A 25,919-nucleotide genomic window follows, 5' to 3' on the forward strand; every position below is an offset into this window, starting at 1 on the left:
TGCCTGGCCAGTCTGGGTTATCTGAACTGATATCTCTGCCCTCAGGGCATTTGCTCCTTTGCCCCTCTTTGTGGGTGTGGCATAAGCTTCAGAAAGGTGAGTTGTTTAGAGGTTTGAGACAACAGGGCAATGTGTGATCTTCGGACTGTCTCAGTGCTATTGGTCTTTTCAGTATCATCCATCAACTGCTACTCTATTTTTTTCTTGAGCTGTGTCCACTATATAATTTCTTGAGTTATGTTCTGTTTGGTTTATTAATCAATAATCGGGTTTTCAGTATGAGCTAAAACAAATCAGGCCTGTCAAGTTGTATTATTTGCTGTCGGTTAAGTCTGAGCTTAGTGCCGTACTCTGTGGGGTTTTGTGTAATGGTGGTCAATGCTTTGCTCTGCTAAGAAATAAATGACACAAAGATTTCGAGTGAAATCAAGTGTTTATTGAGACTGAAAGAACAGCACTATACAGAACACAAAATTAAATGAAATTGTGAAAAATTAGAATAAATGAATGTGAAAATAAACATGCAATATAAATGCCTGTCTACACACAGGCCTCCTATGTCTATAAAGTGGTACATCATGTAAATTCAACTGTAAGTGTGTTACCATTAGCAAATTATCAGTAAAAAGTTTTAAAGGTGATGAATAAGTTGCATTTTCCAGAGGTGTGAGGTAAACAGGTTACAAGAAGTAAACAATGATTGAAACCTAATTACAGACGTACTTTAATAGTTTATACATTCGTCCTGTTTCATATTTAACATTTCAGTGAGTACTGTTTGTTCTGCGTTGTTGTAAGACTACTTTTGTAAAGTCTCAGCCTCTTTTTCATCTGGTGCATGATGAAATTAACTAAGGTCACATTGATCATGCCATTTCTTCAGCGATTCTCCTTCATCTATAGAATGCTTGTATACTTTGTTTAATGTCAAGTCCCACTCTTGATGTTTATGTCTTCTTTACATTACTCCTCAGATTATATGCTCCTCAAAGTACAAAACTGATGTCTGTCCTGAGTAGATACAAGTGAATTTGGGATTTAGGTCATGGTCATTAAAAAAAAAATTAAGATGAAACCTCAAGAGGGGGTGCAGTGGCCCAGCGGGCTTAACTGGGTCCTGCTCTCTGGTGGGCCTGGGGTTTGAGCCCTGCTTGGGGTGCCTTGTGATGGACTGGCATAAGTTTCTATGTGCTCATTCAAAACGATAGTTTTCAACTGGAAACAAGAGAAAGACAAGACTTACTTACTTACTCTCACTCACTCACACTCACTCACACACTCACACACACACACACACACACACACACACACACACACACTGTCTGAAGCTGCTTGTCCCAAGCGGGGTTGTGGCAGACTGGAGTGGAGCCTAACCCGACAACACAGGGTACAGGGCTGGAGGGGGAGGGGACACACCCAGGATGGGATGCCAGTCCATCACAAGGAACCTCAAGCAGAATTCAAACCTCAGACCCACCAGAGAGCAGGCATAGGCCAAACCTGCTATGTCACCGTGCCCCCCTCAACAGAAGAACTACAAAAAAGATATAGACTTTAGATGCCTTATTTTTAGTACTGTGTGAAACAACAAGCAATTTGAAATATTGTAACAACCCGTGTTACTGTGTTTAGGTGGGAAGATGTGTTTGGTGTAAATAGTTGCATTTTGGGAAAAATGTGAAATATGGGTGTGCAACCACTGGGGGCACTTCTCGGGGAAATGATGGGGTGACCATGTTTGGGAGGATGCTGGATGACAGTCTAGGGGCACTGTGTAGGTTGGGAAGACTGCTTTGAGGTGCACATCCTGGAGGAGTCAAGCACTTTGGACTGAGAGCATCGTTTCTTTGTGTGTTAGTGTTCAAATAAAATTAAGTGAATGTTGTCTCTGCATCCTTCTTCACCCTATCCAAATCTATGGTGCTTCATACCACAATATGTATTTTTGGTAGTTCAACCCAGATTCCTGCATATTAGACAAAGTAAGTGCTTTGGTAAGAAATTAAAAACCGTAAAGACTTAAGGCACAGAACATATTAAATGGTTGTCTTAAAAGGACGCTTGTCTCATAATATAAAGAAACATTAAACTTCAGCTATTTCAAATATAAGCACGTTGTATACATACAGTATTTGGATGATTGTTTTTCAGAAGAAAGTTTTATATAGCTTGTCATTCTCTACACAAAACCACACCAAAGCTTTCAAATACAACCCCAATTCTAAAAAGTTAGGAAGGACTAGGTCTTTATATATATTTAATGCAGGCTCATTGTACAGTAAAGCATGATTTCACCTGTTTCAGAACACCTTGTTATTTCAACTTATAATTATTAGTCCTAAACACCTGACTGTCACAACTTTTTTGGAACATGTTGCACGTTGGATTTTTAATTAATTTCAGAATAAACGTATATCTTCAAGAAAAATGCAGCGGATTTGGTAAAACGTGAAATGCCTTGTCTTGATACTGTTATTGTTTGATTACAAATCAAGGTAAATTTACAAATCATTCCTCTTTGTTTTATGTTGTTTTAGCATTTTCCATAGTGTCCCTAGTTTTTGGCAACTGGTGTTGTATTTTGATCAAAGAATATGTTCTTCATTAAGTCTAGACTATCTGCTCATGTCAGAATCAAAGTGAGTGTTATTGTCACTCCACCTACAGCTTAGTCACACATAGAGGAGAATAAAATTTTTTCTCTTGGACCTCCGTGCTACAGATAACATATAATGCAGTGTGTTACCAATAGATGAGGTCAAATGCAGGATAGTGCAAGATAAGACACCTCAGACTTCTACAAAACTTGTTCAGCACAGCAATAAATTAAACTTCAAGCACATTTTAGCGCTCCTGATTAGAAGCAATGATTTAACATGGATTCTTCAAATTTAAAAAAGCTGTTGTTTTTACATCATTGAAATACCATCTTTATCAATGGATATTTTAAGGGTGTCTATTCCTAGTGCCCCAAGACTGCCTACTTTTTGGGGTGTCATTCTTTTGAATAATACAGAAAGATGAAAAACAAAGAAATAAAAGTGTTGCTTACCTTGGAATGTAAATATACATTGTTTTTATGCAGTACAAAAAGGATGATGAATGATGAGATTATTCTTCTAAAGCAGGTGGAATTCTATTGAGTCTATTTGCTCTGAATGTTTTTTTGGCAAACTCCTTGATGTCTGCAGTATTCAGTGAATACACAATGGGGTTAATCATTGGAGGTAATGAGTATGACAGTGATGTATTGATTATTTTGGCATTGCGGTGGATGGAGACAGTCATAGCAGTTATGTAAGTACACGCTGTCGGAATGTAAAATATTGACACCAATGTCAAGTGGGAAAAGCAGGTTTTACAGGCTTTTAAACGCCCTTCCCATGACGTGATTTTAAATAGTGCCACCAAAATACAGATGTATGACAATCCAATTAGAGTTAGTGGTAGAAAAATGAATATAGCAATGTTCAAATAAGCCATGATGATGTTCAGAGAATAGTCATTACAAGCCAATCTGTATACTGGTCCATAATCACAAAAGAAGCTGTCAATCACTGTAGACTTACAGAAGGAAAGTCTGTTAATCAAAACCACTGTGAAAGACATGACTGCTGAATTGAATGTCCATGTGACAGTGATAAGCACTCCCATTGAGATGTTTGTGACAACAGCATGATACCTCAGTGGAAAACATATTGCAACAAATCTATCGTATGCCAGAATAACAAGAGTGGTTGACTGCATACAGCTGAAGAAAAATACAAAAAACATATTTGCCAAGCAAGCCTCATAAGTAATTTCCTGTGAATCAAAGAGAAAGGTTTTAATCAAATTAGGAATAAGTGCAGTGCTCTGGCACACATCAGCGATGGCTAAGTTAAAAATAGCCATATACTTTGGGGTGTGAAGACTGTGCCCTCTGTAAATAATAATCATGACAAATAAGTTTCCCAGCATGGTAACAACATAAACAAAAGACAAGAAAATGTAGTAGTAGTTGCTATGTGGAATGTTAGAAAATCCACTGATGAAAAAGAATGCAGGTCGCAGAGGCACATTCAAGGAGGAATTCTTGGAAAACATGGCACTCATCTTCCTCTGGCTTCAACTTTTTCAGACTACGAAGTATAAAATTTATCATGTTATCTTCAAATATCAACCACAAGGGAAACGTGGTGCTGAGTGCTTTTTTCAACCAAATGTAAATTTTGTATAAATGGTTATTTAAATGATAATGTTTTTATAATAATGGGACTGAGTACTTATAAAAGCCTTTTCATCTCTGATCAAAATTGACTGACTAAAATTGTACATGACATTTTAGAGGAATATTAAGAATTTATACCAAGAAATTCACTTGTAAAGTATATAATCAGAAATAATGAATGATAAATAAAATCTTAATCAGAAATACATTTAGAAGTATATTTCAAAGCATTTACAGTACTCACCATAACATCTCACTTAGTCTCACAAGGTAGTAATAAATTTTTTCTGTATAAACCAGTCATCCGATAGAATCTTATTGCCTATTTCCACAAAGCAAAGATCTTATTTTGGTGGAGTCAACTTCAACGTAACCTACAAGTTAACAGTGGACTTGCAAAGAACTTCATGGCTTTTATGCATGGCACCCTGAATAAGTCCACTTGCATGACATCACAGTAAAAGAATGGCAGTTTAATTGATTTTTTTTTTCCTCATTTTCCATTTAAAGTCAGACTTACTGCTGTGTTTTATCTTCTGCCCTGAATGTAGGGTTTTGGTTTTGTATTTTGAAAATAAGGACTCTGACAGTTCTCAAGTGGTATAAGTACCTTTGGAATTGCAGTCAGACACCATTTAAAGTACGTTATTCTGGTGACAGGGGATGCGGTGGCGCAGTGGGTTGGACCGCAGTCTTGCTCTCCGGGGGGTCTGGGGTTTGAGTCCCGCTTGGGGTGCCTTGCGGTGGACTGGCGTCCCGTCCTGGGTGTGTCCCCTTCCCCCTCCGGCCTTACGCCCTGTGTTGCCGGGTAGGCTCCGGTTCCCCGTGACCCCGTAAGGGACAAGCGGTTCTGTGTGTGTGTGTGTGTTTGTGTGTGTGTTTGTGTGTGTGTGTGTGTGTGTGTGTGTGTGTAATTAATGGAAATTATTTGCAGGTTGAAATTGGGTGAGTCCTGAACTGGACAGATCTGTTGTTACATGTCAGTTTCTGTTACTGGTGGACAGGGTCTTCAGACCTCATTCTCAACAGGGAGAAAGCTTAGCAGCATAGTGGAGACCTTGACCAAGGCAAAGTATGTGGACAGGCACTGCTGGCTACTAAACTGCAAAAAAGAACTGACCTTCCTTACACTCTGGTGGTGTGTGAGATCTGAGTAGCTAGTCTGGGTGTTTAATGACCATACTTTATTCCCAGTGTTGACTTACAGGAACCCTGGTCCTCAGATGGAAACCAGTAACTGAAGTTGGAGGACTGTGGTGGAGCAGATCATCCCACCAGGCATGACTGAGAACCCCAAGTACTGTTGCAAGTTGCATGTTTTATTGGTTGGCAGGAAGAGAATAAGATCACGGATACAAGCCGATGAAACAAGTTTTCTCTGCAAGGTGTTGGGAATCATTCTCAGGGACAGGGTGAAGAGTTCGGACATCTGGGAGAAACTCAGAGTAGAGCTGCTACTCCTCCACATTGAGAGAAGCCAGCTGAGGTGGTTCGAGCATCTGCTAAGGATACCCCCTGGGCACCACCTTTGGAGGTATACCATTCACGGCAAACTGGGACGAGGGCTGGAGATCAGCCCAGGATCCGCTGGAGGGATTATATCTCCCAGTCAGCCTGGGAGCGGCTGAGGATTCCCCTGGGTTGAGCTGGAGGAAGTTGCGAGGGACAGGGGTGTACGGGCCTCTGTGCCCTCCCTGTTGCCACCGTGACCCTAGAAGGACAAGCGGGCAAGAAAATGGATGAATGAAAGAATAGACATAATTAGTGGGAATTATTTGCAGGTACATAATGGGAAATTGGGTGGGTATTGAAATGGGCAGAACTGTTGTTACTTGGCAGTCTCTATTACTGGTAGAAGAGGTCTTCAGATGTCATTCTGGACAGGGAGAAAGCTTAGCAGCTTGGTGGAGACCTTGACCAAAGTAAAATGCATGGACAGGCACTGCTGGCTACTAAACTGCAAAGAGGAATTAGCCTTCCTTACAGCCAGCTGGTGTATGAGATTTGAGTGGGTGTGTAATGACCATGCTTTATTCCTAGTGTTGACTGACAGGAACCCTGGCCCTCACATGGAAGCCAGAAATTGAAGTTGAAGCAGTGTGGTGGAGCAAATAATCCCACCAGGCATGACTGAGAACCCCAGGCACCGTGGCGAGTTGCATGTTTTACTGGTTAGCAGGAAGAGAGCCAACCAGTCCAGGCCATGTATTTTTGTTCTTGCCTCGAGGGGATTTGTAGTTTAGGAGAACTTGTAGACTGGTAGACTTGGACCTGCAAAGGCTGCTGGGAAAGTTTTTAAATAGCTCTGCTGAGACACATGTAGATTTGTTTGGGTTCTGTGCATTTAATGGTTCACCAGTTGTGTTTGTTGTGTGTTTTGTGACCTTGTACAAGTGCCTTTTATGGCTGCTTTTACACCAGAGTGAAGGGAATTATGATCAGGGTTGTCTGGTGACTGACTAGGTTTGTGAGCAACATCGGCTGGACTGTATTTATCGAGACCCACTGCATCCCTTCAGCTTGCTTGCTATTTTGTCTTTATATTTCAGTTTTTTCACACATGTTTGTATGATTAAAGCTCAAGTGTATACAATGTTGTCTTGGGGGCGGGCACAGTGGCCCAACAGGCTTGGCTGGGTCTCACTCCCTGGTGGGTCTGGGGTTTGAGTCCTACTTAGGGTGCCCTGCAACCAGCTGGCACCCCGTCCTAGGTGTTTCACCTCCTCGCTCCAGCCATGCATCCTGTGTTGCCTGTGTAGCTCATTGCGACCCTTCTTGGGACACGCAGTTTCAGACAATGTGTGTGTATGTTGCCTGGTCAGTCTGGGGAATCTGAACTGATATCTGTGCCCTTAGGGCATTTGCTCTTCCACCCCTCCTTGAGGGTGTGGTATAAGCTTGAAAAAGGTGAGCTGTTTAGATGTTTTAGATAATGGGGCATTGTTTGACCTTTGGACTGTCTCAGTGATGTTGGCCTGTCTATATCATCCATCAATTGCCACTCTGTTATTTCTTGAGTTGTGTTCAGGGTATGTGTTAGGGCAGCACGGTGGCACAGCAAGGAGTGCTGCTGTCTCACAGCATAGGGGTGGTGTGAGAGAATGTGGGTTTAATCCCTGCTCAGTTGGTGTGGAGTTTGCTCGGTTAAATCTGAGCTTAGTGCTGTGGTCTGTGGGGTTTTGTGTAATGGTGGTCAATGCTTTTTTTCAGTTAAGAAATAAATTACACTATAAGATTTCTAGTGAAACCAAGTGTTTATTGAGGCTGAAACAACAGCGCTAGACAAAATACAAAATTAACATAGATTGTGGAAAAATTTGCATATATGAATGTAAAAATCAACATGCAATTTAATTGCCTGTCTACACCCAGGTCAAATTTCTTATTATATCTATATGTATATATTGTAACTATATATAATATATAGTTATATTACCATAAAGTTGTATTATTTATAGTTATATGAAAGTTAGACATGTAGATATATCTATACTATAGTTATATCCATACTATACTACACACACACACACAGTTTCTGAACCGCTTGTCCCATACAGGGTCGCGGGGAGCCGGAGCCTACCCGGCAACACAGGGCGTAAGGCCAGAGGGGGAGGGGACACACCCAGGATGGGATGCCAGTCCGCCGCAAGGCACCCCAAGCAGGACTCGAACCCCAGACCCACCAGAGAGCAGGACCCGGTCCAACCCACTGCACCACCGCGCCCCCCTCATACCATACTATTATATCTAATATATATAAAATAGTTATATATCAATACAACTATCATATATAATATCTGTATCTCTATTTCAAATATAAGTACACTGTACACATATTAGGGTGATTTTTTTTGGGGGGGGGCAAGTTTTATATTGCCTGTCATTCTTTATATAAAACCACACCAAAGCTTTCAAATGCTACCCCATTTCCAAAAAATTAGGAAGGACTAGGCTTTTTTGGGTGGCTCATTATATAGTGTAACATAATTGCCTCACCTGTTTCACATCACCTTGTTATTTCAACTTACATTTTACATTACATCATTATTACCTGTCACATCATTATTAGTCCTAAACACTTGACTGTCTCATCTTTTTTGGAATTGGTGGTATATTTTAATAAAAAAATATGCTCTTCATTAAGTCTAGACTATATACTCATCTCAAACTCAAAGTGAACTTTAATGTCACTCCACCTGTAGGTTTGTCACACATAGAGGAGAACGAAAGTTTGTTTCTCTTGGACCTCCGTGCTACATACAGCACATAGTGCAATGTGTTACTAACAGATGAGTGCAAATACAGGAAAGTGCAGAACAAGACATCTCAGACTTATACAAAACTTCTTCAGGATATCAATAAATTAAACTTCAAGCAGATTTTATCACTCCTGATTAGAAGCAACGATCTAACATGGATTCTGTACATTTAATAAATCACTGAAACACCATCTGTGACATTGCATATTTTAAGGGTGTCTATTCCTAGTATCCCAAAACTGCCTACTTTTTGGGGTGTCTTTCTTTGGAATGAAAGAGAAAGATGAAAGACAAAGAAAGAAAAATGTCACAACTTGGAATCAGAACATACACTGTTTTCATGCAGTACAAAAAGGATGATGAATTATGATATTATTTTTCTAAAGCAGTTGCAATTCTATTGCATCTAGTTGATCTGAAAATTTTTTTGGCAAACTCCTTGATGTCTGCAGTATTCAGTGAATACACAATGGGATTAATCATTGGAGGTAATGAGTATGATAGTGATGTATTGATTATTCGGGCATTGCGGTGGATGGAAACAGTCAAAGCAGTTATGTAAGTACCCACTACGGGAATGTAAAATATAGACACCAATGTCAAGTGGGAAAAGCAGGTTTTAAAGGCTTTTAAACGCCCTTCCCATGACGTGATTTTAAATAGCGCCACCAAAATACAGATGTATGACAATCCAATTAAAGTTAGAGGTAGAAAGATGAATGTAGCTATGTTAAAATAAGCCATCATGATGTTCAGAGAATAGTCATTACAAGCCAATCTGTATAATGGTCCATGGTCACAAAAGAAGCTGTCAATCACTGTAGACTCACAGAAGGAAAGTCTAGTGATCAAACCCACTGTGAAAGACATGACTGCTGAATTGAATGTCCATGTGACAGTGATAAGCACTCCCATTGAGATGTTTGTGACAACAGCATGATACCTCAGTGGAAAACATATTGCAACAAATCTATCGTATGCCAGAATAACAAGAGTGGTTGATTGCATACAGCTGAAGAAAAACACAAAAAACAAATTTGCCAAGCAAGCCTCATAAGTAATTTCCTGTGAATCGAAGAGAAAGGTTTTAATCAAATTAGGAATAAGTGCAGTGCTCTGGCACACATCAGCGATGGCTAAGTTAAAAATAGCCATATACTTTGGGGTGTGAAGACTGCGGTCTGTGTAAATAATAATCATGACAAATGAGTTTCACAGCATTGAAACAACATAAACAAAAGACAAGAAAATGTAGTAGTAGTTGCTATATGGAATGTTAGAAAATCCACTGATGAAGAAGAATGCAGGTCGCACAATAACATTTGAGGAGGAATTCTTGGAAAACATGACACTCATTTTCCTCTGGCTTCAACTTTTTCAGACCTATAAGTATAAAATTTATCATGTTATCTGCAATTATCAACCACAAGGGAAATGTGGAGCTGAATATTTTTTTCAGCCACATGTAAATTTTGTGTAAATCTTGATTTAAATGATAATGTTTTTATAACAATGGGGCTGAGTACCTATAAAAGCCTTTTTATTGCTGATCAAAATTGACTGACTAAAATTGAACATGAAATTGAAGAATATTAAGAAGACATATGAAAAAGTTCACCTGTAAAGTATATAATCAAAAAAATGTATGATAAATAAAACCTTAATCAGAAATACATTTAAATGTATATTTCAAAGCATTCACAATACTCACCATAACATCTTAGTCTCACAAGTTACTAATTGTTTTTTCTGTATTAACCAGTCATCCGATTGTATATTATTGCCTGTTTCCTGATAGCTAAATATTTATTTTGGTGGAGTCATCTTCAATGTAACCTAAAACCTAATAGTGGATTTGCAAACAACTCCATGGCTTTTATGCATGGCACTCTGAATAAGTCCACTTGTATGACATCACAGTAAAAGAATGACAGTGTAATTGAATTTTTTTAAATTTTCCATTTAAGGTCAGAATTACTGCCTGGTTAACTCTTCTGCTTTGAATCTAGGGTTTTGGTTTTCTGTGTTGAAAGTAAGGACTCTGGCAGTACTCAAGATGTATAAGTTCCTTTGGAATTGCATTGTCAGCCACCATTCAAAGGATGTTCTTCTGGCTGCTTTGTGGCTGAGCTGTTTTTGCTCCTAGATGCTTCCAGTTCACAACAATAGCACTTACAGTCAACTGGGGCAGATGTAGCAGAGCATATTTCATGAACTGACTTGGGGCAAAGGTGGCATCCTATGAAAATGGCATGTTTAAAGTTGCGGAGGTCGTTAGAACAAGCTATTCTACAGCCAGTGTTTGTCAATGGCTGAAGCTTGAGGTCAATAATTAGGAGTGGTGTTCAAATACTTCTGGCCCTATAGTGTATTTCCACACTGTGCTTGGTACATGGGCACATTTCAGTATATCTCCTAGGATTCAGTATCTGTCTTTACAACCCTAAAAGTGAGCTGCTTCTTAAAACCAGTGCAACATAGGCTGCTGATCAATTTATACCATCTTGACGTCTCTTCCATGGCCTCAGTAACAATTTTGTTGGTTTCCCCTGCTCTTATTATTCACAAAGCCTATCTTTCCTGCACTTCCCTGCAAAGCCCCTGCAGTTTAGATCATACTCCTTATCTTTCAACTATTTAGTGAGCAGAACATATCCATCAGTCCCTTCATAGTTGCTCAACTTCCTATCACTAACCTCCTCTATGAATTCTTGCTAAGTGCTGTGGAATCTTTCATGACAGGTCACTTAACGTATCTTTTCAGTTATATTGCCTGTGCTGTAATTAAAGGGCCTTCCTGGATCTGGGCTGTCACATACTGAGCTGTGATGGGCATTCTGGTAGCAAAGATTCAGCCAGATGCCGGCAAAAATACCATCAATAAAATATTGAATCTTGCTGCTGCTGCTGCCTGTTCACATGCATTTCGCTTTGTACTGTTATATTGTAAATTTTGGTGTCAGTATGTCAGTTAACATTTTTTGTTTGAATCAGACTGGGTGCTGGGAAAGGCTTACCGATATCCATGTTTGTCATTAACTATTAACATTTCCATCCATCCATCCATCCATCCATCTTCCTCCGCTTTTATCCGGGGCCGGGTCGCGGGGGCAGCAGTCCGAGCAGAGCACTCCAGACCTCCCTCTCCCCGCACACCTCCTCCAGTTCCTCTGGGGGAACCCCAAGGCGTTCCCAGGCCAGCCGGGAGACATAGTCTCTCCAACGTGTCCTGGGTCTGCCCCGAGGCCTCCTCCCAGTGGGACAAGCCCGGAGCACCTCCCCAGGGAGGCGTCCAGGAGGCATCCGGAACAGATGCCCGAGCCACCTCAACTGGCTCCTCTCGATGCGGAGGAGCAGCGGCTCTACTCCGAGCTCCTCCCGGGTGACTGCGCTCCTCACCCTATCCCTAAGGGTGCGCCCAGCCACTCTGCGGAGGAAACTCATTTCTGCCGCTTGTATCCGCGATCTCATTCTTTCGGTCATGATCCAGAGTTCATGACCATAGGTGAGGGTAGGAACGTAGATCGACCGATAAATTGAGAGCTTCGCCTTACGACTCAGCTCCCTCTTCACCACAACAGACCGGTACAATGACCGCATTACTGCAGACGCCGCACCGATCCGTCTGTCGACCTGCCGCTCCATTTTTCCCTCACTCGTGAACAAGACCCCGAGATACTTAAACTCCTCCACTTGAGGGAGCAACTCCCCCCTAACCCGGAGGGGGCAATCTACCTTTTTCCGACTGAGAACCATGGCCTCGGATTTGGAGGTGCTGATTCTCATCCCCGCCGCTTCGCACTCGGCTGCAAACCTCCCCAGTGCACGCTGCAAGTCTTGACTTGATGAAGCCAACAGGACCACATCGTCCGCAAAAAGCAGAGACGAGATCTCGCGGCCACCAAAACAGACACCCTCCGTTCCCTGACTGCGCCTAGAAATTCTGTCCATAAAAATAATGAACAGAATCGGTGACAAAGGGCAGCCCTGGCGGAGTCCAACATGCACCGGGAACAGGTCTGACTTACTGCCGGCAATGCGAACCAAGCTCCTGCTCCGGTCATACAGGGAACGAACAGCCCGTAGCAACGAGCCCCGAACCCCATAATCCCGAAGCACCCCCCACAGGATGCCACGAGGGACACGGTCGAATGCCTTCTCCAGGTCCACAAAACACATATGGACTGGTTGGGCAAACTCCCACGAACCCTCCAACACCCTAGTGAGGGTATAGAGCTGGTCCAGTGTTCCACGGCCAGGGCGAAAACCGCATTGCTCCTCCTGAATCCGAGGTTCGACTATCGGTCGGATTCTCCTTTCCAGTACCCTGGCATAGACTTTCCCAGGGAGGCTAAGGAGTGTGATCCCCCTGTAGTTGGAACACAATCTCCGGTCCCCCTTCTTAAAAAGAGGGACCACCACCCCGGTCTGCCAGTCCAGAGGCACCGTTCCCGAACTCCACGCGATGCTGCAGAGGCGTGTCAGCCAAGACAGCCCCACAACATCCAGAGACTTGAGAAACTCGGGGCGGATCTCATCCACCCCCGGAGCCTTGCCACCGAGGAGTTTTTTGACTACCTCAGCAACTTCAGCCAGGGTAATGGACGAGTCCCCCTCCGAGTCCCCAGCCTCAGCTTCCTCTACGGAAGGCGTGTCGGAGGGATTGAGGAGATCCTCAAAGTACTCCTTCCACCGCCCGAGAACATCCTCAGCTGAGGTCAGCAGCGCACCACTTCCACTGTAAACAGTGTTCGTGGAACACCGCTTCCCCCCTCTGAGTCGCCGGACGGTTTGCCAGAATCTCTTTGAGGCCGACCGAAAGTCTTCCTCCATGGCCTCACCGAACTCCTCCCAAGCCCGAGTTTTTGCCGCGGCGACTGCCAGAGCCGCGCTCCGTTTGGCCCGTCGGTACCTGTCAGCTGCTTCAGGAGTCCCATGAGCCAGCCAGGCCCGATAGAACTCCTTCTTCAGCTTGACGGCATCCCTTACTTCCGGTGTCCACCACCGTGTTCGGGGATTGCCGCCGCGACAGGCACCGGAGACCTTATGGCCGCAGCTCCGAACCGCCGCACCGACAATGGAGGAGCGGAACATAGTCCATTCAGACTCAATGTCCCCCACCTCCCTCGGGACCTGGTTGAAACTCTGTCGGAGGTGGGAGTTGAAGACCTCTCTGACAGGGGCCTCCGCCAAACGTTCCCAACAGACCCTCACTATGCGTTTGGGCCTGCCAGGTCTGTCCAGCTTTTTCCCCCGCCATCGAATCCAACTCACCACCAGGTGGTGATCAGTTGACAGCTCAGCCCCTCTCTTCACCCGAGTGTCCAAGACATATGGCCGAAGGTCAGAAGAAACGACTACAAAGTCGATCATCGACCTCCGACCTAGGGTGTCCTGGTGCCAAGTGCACTGGTGGACACCCTTATGCATGAACATGGTGTTCGTTATGGATAAACCGCGACTAGCACAGAAATCCAATAACAACTCACCGCTCGGGTTCAGATCAGGGAGGCCGTTCCTCCCAATCACGCCCCTCCAGGTATCACTGTCGCTGCCCACGTGGGCGTTAAAGTCCCCCAGTAGAACGACAGAGTCCCCAGTGGGAGCGCTTTCCAGCACGCCCCCCAGGGACTCTAAAAAGGCCGGGTACTCTACACTGCCGGTAGGCGCATAAGCACAAACGACAGTGAGAGACCGTTCCCTGACCCGAAGGCGTAGGGAGACGACCCTCTCATTCACCGGGGTAGACTCCAACACATGGCGGCTGAACTGGGGGGCTATTAATAAGCCCACACCAGCCCGCCGCCTCTCACCTTGGGCAACGCCAGAATAGTGGAGAGTCCACCCTCGATCGAGTAGAGTGGTTCCAGAACCCAAGCTGTGAGTGGAAGTGAGCCCGACTATATCTAGACGGTATCTCTCAACTTCCCGCACCAGCTCAGGCTCCTTCCCCGCCAGTGAGGTGACATTCCAAGTCCCAAAAACCAGAGTTGGCGCCCGAGGTTTGGGTCGGCCGGGCACTCGGCCCCGACCACCGCCCAAATCACAACGCACCGGCCCCTTATGGTTTCTCCGGCAGGTGGTGAGCCCACCGAAGAGCGGCTCCACGTTGTGGCTTCGGGCTGAGCCCGGCCAGGCCCCGTGGGCATAGACCTGGCCACCAGGCGCTCGCATGCGAGCCCCCCCCCCAGGCCTGGCTCCAGGGTGGGGCCCCGGTGACCCCATACCGGGCGGGGTAAACGGACGCCTTGATTTTTTCGTCATAAGGGGTTTTTGAACCGCGCTTTGTCTCGTCTGTCATCCAGGACCTGTCTGCCATGGGAGACCCTACCAGGGGCATGTAGCCCCAGACAACATAGCTCCTGGACTCATTCAGGCACTCAAACCCCTCCACCACGATAAGGTGGCGGTTCACGGAGGAGTGGCGGTTCACGGAGGAGACATTTCCCATTTCACTATTAACATTTCCTTTTCTATTAAAGTACAGGTACATGCAGTTGGTTGTTAAAAGTAAATACATTTATTGCAGTTTTCAAAAATCATTTCTGTTATCTTTTGCTTACCATTCAGCTACTTGGCATTTTGTTTAGCTGGGTAGCTTGTATTGCAAACTAGAAGGAGTGAACCACTTGGGGTATATCTAGGTGGGAGTCCTTGGGTACAACCAACTTGAAAGAGATGTTTGGGAAGTGTAATGGGATAAATGTTTTTATCCATCCATCCATCCATCTTCCTCCGCTTTTATCCGGGGCCGGGTCGCGGGGGCAGCAGTCCGAGCAGAGTACTCCAGACCTCCCTCTCCCCGCACACCTCCTCCAGTTCCTCTGGGGGAACCCCAAGGCGTTCCCAGGCCAGCCGGGAGACATAGTCTCTCCAACGTGTCCTGGGTCTGCCCCGAGGCCTCCTCCCAGTGGGACAAGCCCGGAGCACCTCCCCAGGGAGGCGTCCAGGAGGCATCCGGAACAGATGCCCGAGCCACCTCAACTGGCTCCTCTCGATGCGGAGGAGCAGCGGCTCTACTCCGAGCTCCTCCCGGGTGACTGAGCTCCTCACCCTATAAATGTTTTTATATATTGTAAAATAGGGATATTTTTATCAGACAAATGTTTTGTATGATTTGTATGTTTTTGTATTTAAGTTGAGTATTATTTTTGGGGAATATGTATTTTGGAGGAGAGGGGGTGCGGTGGCGCAGTGGGTTGAACCACAGTCCTGCTCTCCGGTGGGTCTGGGGTTCGAGTCCCGCTTGGGGTGCCTTGCGACGGACTGGCGTCCCGTCCTGGGTGTGTCCCCTCCCCCTCCGGCCTTACGCCCTGTGTTACCGGGTAGGCTCCGGTTCCCCGTGACCCTGGATGGGACAAGCGGTTCTGAAAATGTGTGTGTGTATTTTGGAGGGGGGTGCGGTGGCGCAGTGGGTTGGACTGGGTCCTGCTCTCCAGTGGGTCTGGGGTTCGAGTCCCGGTTGGGGTGCCTTGCGACGGACTGGAGTCCTGTCCTGGTTGTGTCCCCTCCCCCTCCGGCCCTATGCCCTATGTTGCCGGGTAAGCTCCGGTTCCCTGCGACCCCGTATGAGACAAGCAGTTCAGGTAATGTGTGTGTGTGTGTGTGTGTGTGTGTGTATTTTGGAATTAGTTGTTGAGGCTGTTGGTGTAGCCAGAAGGGCGGAGTTACTGCTGTAAAGCTTGTATTTGGTCACTAGTTAGGAGACTCAGGTAGACAGGTACTCACACAGAGAACTGTGGATTGCCTATGGGCCTTATTTTCTTTTGTAACCTAATGTTTATTTTTGTATTTGGCTGTGGTTAAAGTGTTTTGAAGATTTTTTTAAGTAAAGAAAAATAAATATTTTTGGTCTAACTCTTTCAGTTCTCCACTGCTGTGTCCATCTGTTGTCCATATGCTCGGGTGTGGTGTCAGAAGTGGGAGTTTGGACTGACTGAGTAGAGAATTGATAGAGAAGTGATCATTGAAGTAAACGGCCCCCAGGAGAGAGGAGAAGTGATGGGAGGAAGAAGATGGAGCAGAAGATGAAGGTGCTGCAGAAGTTTTGTTTCCTTCTGCTGGTAATCTTGCCATGGTGCAACTTGCAAAGATGTTTGAAACTTTCATGGATTTCCAGAGAGTCAGAGATGAATGGATGGAGAGAAAGACTGCCCATCAGTTCCAACAGTTTCAAGTCCTGTCTCATCAGGTGCAACAGTTACAGCTTGATGTGGAACAACAGAGGGAGTGAGGAAGCACTCCTCTACCAGCTCCAGTCTCAGGGCCTTCAGTGTCCACAGCAGTGAGGTGTTATGAACCCAAGATGGTAAAGCAGGAGGACTCTGATGTTGAACATTTTCTGACTACATTTGAAAGGCTGGCAGTAGTCTATGGCTAGCCAAAAGTAGTTTGAACCACTTGTTTAATTCCATTGATAATGGGTAAGGCCCAGAGTGCTTTTGCAGCTATGGAGTCAGAGAGCAGTATGGATTATGACAAAATAAAAATCAGTGCTCAAAAAGTATGAAATCAACCCAGAAACCTATCATCAACAGTTCAGGTCTATGGAAACCAGCACTGAGGAGACCCCCCGAAAACTCTATGTACGGCTGAAGGATCTCTTCTGTAAGTGGGTCAAGTTTGAACAAAGCAGCAAAGAGGATATCGTGGAGGTAGTGGTGTTAGAACAATATTTGCGAGTTTTCTACCCTGAAGTGAAGATCTGGGTTAAAGAACGTCGTCCTGCAACGGCAGCAGATGCGGCTGAACTGGTGGAGAACTATGTAGTAGCCCACAAAAGCTCCAAGACCCATCACTATGCTGGTGACCGGACTGGCAAGCCAGGGGTAAGTCTGATGGTGTGTGTAAAGGAGCTGGTTCTGATGTTAAACCCAATTATCCTAGGAACACCTTGCCCACTGCCACGCCCACACCTTCGGACCAACACGGAACACCTGTGACTCAACGCAGACCGCAGCATAAAAGGCTGCGTCGGACAACCAGCTGATGCGGAACCTTGATCTGCCTCCTCATTAGCGACCTTCTCCAGCCATCTCCTGTTCCTGAACGCCTTCCCCGAACCCGTCCCTTATTCCCCCGATCTACTGCCTCCTTCGGATTATCGACCTCTTGCCTGAACACTGACCTCGCCTTTTGGATCCTCCCTGTTACGACGTTCGCACCTCGAAGACCCTTTGCCCGTCCTCTGACCTCCTCTCTTGGATTTCCCCGAAGACACCACGATTATCGCTCTGCACTTGGGTCCGCCGCTTCCCTCTGACGCGACCTTGACACCCACTAGTCTTGATAGTGTAAAGTCTGAGCCCAGAAATAAAGTTTGGTGTGATGGTTTAATTGTGGTGTCCCAGGTCATAAAAGTCAATTCTGTCCAGTTAAAAAGACCAAATATACTCATTTGTGCTATGAGGCCCACCTCCCCTATAGGAACTATACAGAACAGGCAACCTGTTGTTATGGTTGACCTCAATGGGAAGCCTGTTGTAGGTCTTGTAGATACTGGGTGTTCACAGACATTAGTGCAGGCAACCTTAGTCCCCCCAGAATTTTGGAATGAGGAGGACAGGCTCACCATGCGCTGTGTACATGGTGACCAAAATGAGCATATCACTATTGATGTGTACATTTGGGTTTGTGACCAGACCTTCTTGTTGAGGGTAGGACTAGTGCCAAGGTTGCCCTACCCTATGCTATTGGGGCAAGACCTCCCTGTGTTGCCTGACTTGGCCAGTAAAACAACTCTGTATGGTGTGATTACTCGTGCAAGGGCTAAGGAACAGGAAAAATCTGAACTCTTGCATGTGTTACCTTTCCAGGGTTTTGATGTTGTAACTGAGTGCACTCTAAGGAAGAGAGGTGTGGTAGAGAAATAAATGTAACTATGTTAAGAGAAGACATCATGATGTTCACAGAATAGTCATTACAAGCCAATCTGTACACTGGTCCATTGTCACAGAAGTAGCTGTCAATCACTGTAGACTTATAGAAGGAGAGTCTGGTGATCAAACCCACTGTGAAACACATGACTGCTGAATTGAACATCCACGTGATAGTGATAAGCACCCCCACTGAGATGTTTGTGACAACAGCATGATACACACACACACTTTCTGACCCGCTTGTCCCATGCAGGGTCGCGGGGAACCGGAGCCTAATCCGGCAGCACAGGGCGTAAGGCTGGAGGGGGAGGGGACACACCCAGGACGGGACGCCAGTCCATCGCAAGGCACCCCAAGCAGGACTTGAACCCCAGACCCACCAGAGAGCAGGACCCAGTCCAACCCACTGCACCCCCGCGCCCCCCAACTACAGCATGATACCTCAATGGAAAACATACTGCAACAAATCTATTATATGCCAGAATAACAAGAGCGGTTGACTGCATACAGCTGAAGAAAAACACAAAAAACATATTTGCCAAGCAAGCCTCATAAGTAATTTCCTGTGAATGAAACAGGAAGGTTTTAATCAAATTAGGAATAAGTGCAGTGCTCTGGCACACATCAGTGATGGCTAAGTTAAAAATAGCCATATACTTTGGAGTGTGAAGACTGTGCCCTCTGTAAATAATAATCATGCCAAATGAGTTTCCCAACATAGTAACAACATAAACAAAAGACAAGAAAATGTGGTAATAGTTGCTGTGTGGAATGTTAGAAAATCCACTGATGAAGAAGAATCCAGATCGTACAGTAACATTTGAGGAGGAATTCTTGGACATCATCGTGCAGGTATTCTTCCAGTTTGGCTTTGGCTGATCTGAAACTATAAAAGTCCTTAATCACTAAATACATATATGCACTTACATACATATATTTGTATGTACATACATGTATATCCATCCACCGTACTTTAAATAGTGTTGAGTGTGTTTATTTGTGAGGGGGTGCGGTGGCGCAGTGGGTTGGACCGCAGTCCTGCTCTCTAGTGGGTCTGGGGTTCACGTCCCGCTTGGGGTGCCTTGTGGCGGACTGGCGTCCCGTCCTGGGTGTGTCCCCTTCCCCCTCTGGCCTTGCGCCCTGTGTTGCCGGGTAGGCTCCGGTTCCCCGCGACCCCGTATGGGACGAGCGGTTCTGAAAATGTGTGTGTGTGTGTGTGTGTGTTTATTTGTATATAAACTATGTCACATTGCCTGAAATTGTGTTTCCTCACAATAAAGTTTTAGCAGAAAACACACACACACACACACACACATTTTCTGAACCACTTGTCCTATACAGGGTCGCGGGGAACCGGAGCCTAACCCAGCAACACAGGGCGTTATGCTGGAGGGGGAGGGGACACACCCAGGACGGGACACTAGTCCATCACAAGGCACCCCAAGCAAGATTTGAACCCCAGACTCACCAGAGAGCAGGAACCGCTTCGACCCACTGCGCCACCATGCCCCCTCAGCAGAAAACAATTTGCTCTAAATAAAGTTTGTATGTGAAATGCAAAACCCTTTTTCAGGAAAACAATGTTTGATAAATAAAAAATATCTTGAATGTATGTGTTAAGGATGCGCCGGGACAGGTAAGAATTTTGTCTTAAAGGGGGTGGTTTATTCAGGGTCATGCAGGGAAGGAGACAAAGGGGGGGACAGGGAACGGGTAGTCCGTGAGGGGGCTTCGAGCGTGGGGTTGCGATCGGGTCGATGTCGTGATCAGGGTCGTGGCTGTGGTCGTCTGGGGTCGTTCTGTCTCAGCGGCTCCTCCAACTCTCTCTCTCCTTCACTGGCGGGTCCGGGGGAAGAAATAGAGGTTGTGATCAGTCCCAGCTGCTGCTGGCCCGTCCCTGACTCCGCCCCCTCTTCCAACCGCCCTGGCGTGCTACAGTATATCAAAAATTTGTTTAGAACTACAGTATAAAAAAGCATTTTCAGTGCTCACCGTTACATTTGACGTATGCTGTGACAGTAATGTTAATTTACACTGGTGGTCCCGTGCACGAAAGGTAAAGCATGGAGGCTCTCAGTTCTGGCTCTATTGTGGTGGAATGACCTCCCCCTCTCACTCAGAACTGCTGAAACTGTCCACCTTCAAGAAGGGTCTTAAAACTCATCTCTTCTGGACTCACTTCTCCCATCATCTCTCAAGCTTATGTATGGTGTAAATGTTCATGCACCATAACTTCATGATCATGCCCAGATAAGCCTTTATACAGCCACTACTCCAGTATTGTACGTAAATGTTTGTGTACCTTTAAAAAAAAAAAAATGTAGGAAGGTGATCAGGGATCGTCTATTCTGTTTTATGCACCTACTCTTGCAATGAAAATTGGTGCATAAAGTGGAAAAAAACAAAGTTTACTTAAGAATCACATGTCCGCAACTATGTCTCTCTTTCTCCTATTTGTAATGCACAAATTGTATTTCGCTGAGATGTACATCACTTTGGAGATAAGTGTCTGCTAAATGAATAAATGTGAATGGAATGTATGAATCTTTCATGTGCCAAAATATAAAGAGCTCCGTAGTAAAAGCTAAACATTATTTATTTTAATGGAACCACCTTCAACCTATCAGTGGATGTGCAAAACACCCCTTGGCTTTATGCATTGTACCCTGGATAATTCCACGTGTGTGACACGTGATAATAAATTCCTTGACTGTCACTAATAGCCTTTTGCAAGTTTTCCCTGCAATATATGTGATGTTGAACATGTATATGGTTGCCAAAGAGGCAACAGACATATGAATGTTTTTAACATTGCAGACTAATTTGTTCTGTGCAGACTGCATCTTGTATTTTGTTTTATATGTTGAAAATCGCGGATCTGGCAGTATTTTAGCAATATGGCTTCCTCCATAATTGCATTATTAACCACCTCTGAAAGTATGTTAATTTAAAGAAATTATGAAAAGCTTCATAACTATTACTAAAAATTTAAAGAATAAAAGGAAAACTACCCTGACACAAATTCATTATTCATGCTATTACATGGATTGAAAGCTGTGACAAATGCATTTTTTTTAAGAAATAGCTGGGCTCTATCGTCCTGTCTGAATCCTTTGGACAACTTGCAGCTAAAGTCCAGTTCCACTCATTGGCTAGGCCCAAGTTGTGTGGTGTATGCATGAGGTGCTAGCTTTATGACCAGCACGTCACTTGGCCGGTTACCAGAAACCTGACCTGGTCAGCCATCAACTATTGATCGTGAACCATAACATGGAGCCCTACACTGGCTCTTAGTGTCGATTCTATCCCTTCACCTTCCTGGAAAAAATTCTAAGTCCTTGTTGGACAAAGGCTCTCGCAGTGAGCTTTTCCTACACTGATGAGCTTTGCCTCAGCTCTCATCACCTCACCAGCCCTCATGTAGTGTCCTTGATAAAGTCACCTTTTTAATTAGACAGATTAATAAAAATGCTTCCTGCTTTGAACAAGACTTTTACTTGGTTTCCAAATTACCTTAAATTTTATATTTCAAAAGATAGCTGATAGTGTAGCTGTCACACAAACAGGCTGGAGACAGGTGAGAGTGGACCCAAGTGCGGGTTGGTTTTATTCCTTTTCTCGAAGTTCGAAGGTTGTACAAGGCACAGACGTCGATAGACAGGCAAGGAAAAACCGGTGGTCGTAGAAGACGGGCGAGGGTCGAAAACCAGGAACACTAGGCAAGATGCAAAGAGCAGAACAAGGACGGTGATACTGCAAGACCCCAAGGGCGATTGCAAGATTCAGCATTGTCTTGCGGACATGGAGCTCCTATTATCCCGGGTCTCATTGATTGGTCGCAGGTGTTGGCAATATGCTTGTTCCCGGGGGCGTGACAGTAGTGGTTAGTGATGCGGCCTTTGAACACAAAGGTTGTAGGTTTGAGTCCTACCTGCAGCTGTAGTACCCCTGAGCAAGGTACTTACCCTAAATGGAACCAGTAAAATTACCCTGCTGTGTAAATGGATAAATAATTGTAAGTAACTTAACATTGTAAGTTGCTTTGGAGAAAAGTGTCAGCTAAATGAATAAATGTAACTGTAAAATCTATAATTCTATGAAATGTGTAGTATGTATTTCTCAGAGGGGAATCTGGACTTCATTTCTGTTCAGTTTAAGCCAGTCTATTCATAAACTAAAGCTTAAACAAAACACTTCCTATGACTTTGAAATATGCCAGCCTTTATTTAAAGGAGGAAGGAAGAAATAGGATACTGAACGGCTTAATACATGCATGGCCTGAAATATACAGGCAGCTTGTGTCAGGTTCAGAGCAAATGGTCTCATCTTCTAGCACATAAAAAAAAAAAAAAAAAAAAACTGTTAGCTAAGCCTCCATGGGTGTATTTGGATAATAAGAGTATTGCACCACCTCTGGAAGGGCATGCACAAAGGTATTGACAATAGTTGTCAGTGTCATTTGTCACAACAGGTCCTGCTCAGGAGACATGCGAAGAATCTACAGTGAGCTTGGCTAATGATCTGTTGACTGTTTGTAAAGCGCTAATTAGTCCAGTGAGTATACGAACATTTACCACAGCATAATCAAGAAGATGTACGTTCCACTCAAAAGTAAATAGCCAAAGTCAGTGAAAGCATAGGCAAGTTTCACTTCAATAAGCACAAAAACTTGACATTTTATGAACATTTTTGGTGAGAGTGCAATGTCTTTATACAGCTTTGTTGTGATGTAATTACTAAAATATTTGTAAAATATGGTAACATGGACTGTTAGTACATGTTATTTTAGCAGAACATACTACAACATATTAAGACTCTTGCAATGAAAGTTACCATGGGAATGGGATCGGCAAATCAATTAAGTAATCAAACAAAGAAACAGCGATGAGAGACACATAGACAGAGAGACAAAAATAAATGCAAATTAACAAATAAGTGACAAAGATAGTAGAGATGGCCCAGTTCAATAAAATACCACTTAACGGGCTGTGAAAGGACTCATTATAGAGTATATTAACAGCTGGCAGAAATAATCTCTGCAATAATGATTATGGACTCATATTCTCCTCAAGTACTCTCTGGTACAGTGTGGGATTCATGGTTGACTATGACGGAAAGCTGGCCAGGCCCTGAGGCAGAAAAGTAGCTCCAACTCATACATATGTATACTTCTACCACCATGCTTTACAGCTGGTATGAGGTCCTTTTGGTCAAAGTTAGTTTTCTGTTTTCACCAGATATAACATCTGACACTGTGGCCAAACAGCTCTACCTTTGTCTCATCTGTTCAGAGCATATTGTTCCACCAGTCCTGTTCTCTGCGAAGGTGTCTGGCAAACTACATTCTTTTTGAGACCTTGCACATAGATCAAAGTTATGCAGTCTCTTTGGAATGGTTGACTCATGCACTTTAACCTTGACTGAGGTAGGATTTGCCTACAAATCATTTAATGTACTCGTTTTTCATAGAGATTGCCAATAGCATCTTTCAGGTACCTCTTGGGCTGAATTTGATGACATAACCTGGCCTGGATAGATTGCCAGTGGTTTGAAATTTTCTCCATTATTTTGTAGATGATTTTTCAGAAAGTAGAATGATTGACTGTAAATTCTTTGGAAATGGATTTAGAATAGCGGGGGGTGCAGTGGCGCAGTGGGTTGGACCACGGTCCTGCTCTCCAGTGGGTCGGGGGTTCAAGTCCCGCTTGGGGTGCCTTGCGACGGACTGGCGTCCCGTCCTGGGTGTGTCCCCTCCCCCTCCAGCCTTACGCCCTGTGTGTTGCCGGGTAGGCTCCGGTTCCCCGTGACCCCATATGGGACAAGCGGTTCTGAAAATGTGTGTGTGTGTGTGGATTTAGAATGCTTTCCAGACATATAGGCATCAACAATATTTCTTCTGATTGCTTCAGAGAACTTCTTATATCTTGGCATTATGTAGCCACACACCTCAATTGCTAAGACCAAACCAAACCTCAGTTTCTGATATTTATATGAGGCAGTGCCCCTCGCATTACTTTCTTTCAATGTTTTCACAACTGTAAGCTGTTCTAGTGCACCTGATTATTATTTTAGGCCTTTGATGCATTGAAAAGGCACAGGGTATTAACTTTTTCTGCACCATGAAATTGCATTTATATTGATGTAAACAGCACAAATGAGTGCAAAAGGTAATTTTCAGTTATTTTTAACATTAGACTGTCTTCATCTATCCTTTATATATCCTTTTTGTTCAAAAAATGTAAAAAGGATCAATCTTTACATGTGGTGTACTTTTTTCACTACTGTAAGTTAAAATAATAAATTAAGGCAGTTAGTTAACTATCACACATGACATTTTGTATTCTCATTCTCATTCATTATTGAAGAAATGGTTTAAACAATGAAGGTTGCTGATGGGGAAAAAAAAATTTGAAATAACTAATAAAAAAACTAAAAATGGGAGACAAAGGAGAATGGCAAAGTGCAAACATTCTGTGAAAAGAACATGAAAGTTCTGTTTACAGTTTGCCATAGAGCATTTGGACACCTCTCAAAACTTCTGGAAGAATATCTCATTGAGCATTTTGGTTGACACTAGTGTCATTAAGTCTGGTGAAAACCAAGCACAACATTTCAGAGTATGAGCTGTCGTCTAATATTCAAACGCAGTGATGGCAGTGTGATGGTCTGGGGATGTTTTTCTGCCACATAACCTTGGCATCTTGCAGTCACTGAAGGAACTGTGATTTTTTTTTTCTTTATATCTGAAAATTTAAAGGAGCATGTCAAATCATCATGGTTCTGAGTTGAAACTGAAGCACAAGTGAGTCATGAAGTGAGACAATGATTACAAAAATACAGGCAAGTCGATATCAGAAATGATCTAAACAACCACTTATGGAAAAGTCTAATGATCCTGAGGTGAATCAGATTTTAGTTTTGTGTCAATTTATGCTCAATAAACTGATCAGTTGTGCATGGAGGAGTGGGCCAAAATTGGAATATACAAACAGAGAAAATAGGGAGAACTTTTTTTACAGTGTTGTAGCAGTGAATTCAATACAATATACAGCTTATAATTTCTTAACCATTTGTTTCTGTAGACTGTTTGTTCTCCTGTAAAGTTAAGACTTCCTCTGCATCATACATTTAGCTTATACTGTCAAAACCTGGCAGGTTTGTCTACGCCCTTCTCAGTTTGATGGCAGCCTGCTTGGAAGCTGTAATATTCCCATAGAGACTGATTAAGTTCTCATGCTGTCTCCTCAGAGTTGACAGTAAACAGTGAACAGTTCAATAGTAGAAGTCATTTTGGGGGCATCCCATCTGAGCAAGAGACATTTCTGAAATATCTAACAGATGTGTCAGGAGGTGGCACGGTGGCGTGGGTCCTGCTCTCTGGTGGGTCTGCGGTTCAAGTCCCGCTTGGGGTGCCCTGCGACGGACTGGCGTCCCCTCCTGGGTGTGTCTCCTCCTTCTCCGGCCTTACACCCTGTGTTGTCGGGTTAGGTTCCGGCTCCCCGCAACCCCGTATGGGAGAAGCGGTTTGGATAATGTGTGTGTGTTTCAGGAGGTGATGCAACAGTGTGCCAT

General features: G+C 44.2%; 2 protein-coding genes across 2 annotated transcripts; both read right to left on the reverse strand.

Moving 5' to 3' along the window:
- Positions 1–3,111: 3,111 nt before the first annotated feature.
- LOC114911608 (olfactory receptor 1-like) lies at positions 3,112–4,095 on the reverse strand. The gene has a single exon (XM_029255510.1). The coding sequence runs from the start codon at positions 4,093–4,095 to the stop codon at positions 3,112–3,114; it is 984 nt and encodes a 327-aa protein (XP_029111343.1).
- Positions 4,096–8,841: 4,746 nt separating this feature from the next.
- Positions 8,842–19,192, reverse strand: LOC114911609 (olfactory receptor 1-like). Its single transcript, XM_029255515.1, is given in 3 exon segments — positions 8,842–9,831; positions 18,277–18,536; positions 18,760–19,192. Coding segments are annotated over 3 exon segments (1,683 nt in total).
- Positions 19,193–25,919: the final 6,727 nt, after the last annotated feature.

Source organism: Scleropages formosus, chromosome 10 (genome assembly GCF_900964775.1).
Source record: "Scleropages formosus chromosome 10, fSclFor1.1, whole genome shotgun sequence".
NCBI classification, from domain to species: domain Eukaryota; kingdom Metazoa; phylum Chordata; class Actinopteri; order Osteoglossiformes; family Osteoglossidae; genus Scleropages; species Scleropages formosus.

Excerpts from the sequence above, each read along its gene's own strand:
- LOC114911608 (XM_029255510.1), bottom strand. The coding sequence starts at position 4,095 with ATGAGTGCCATGTTTTCCAAGAATTCCTCCTTGAATGTGCCTCTGCGA.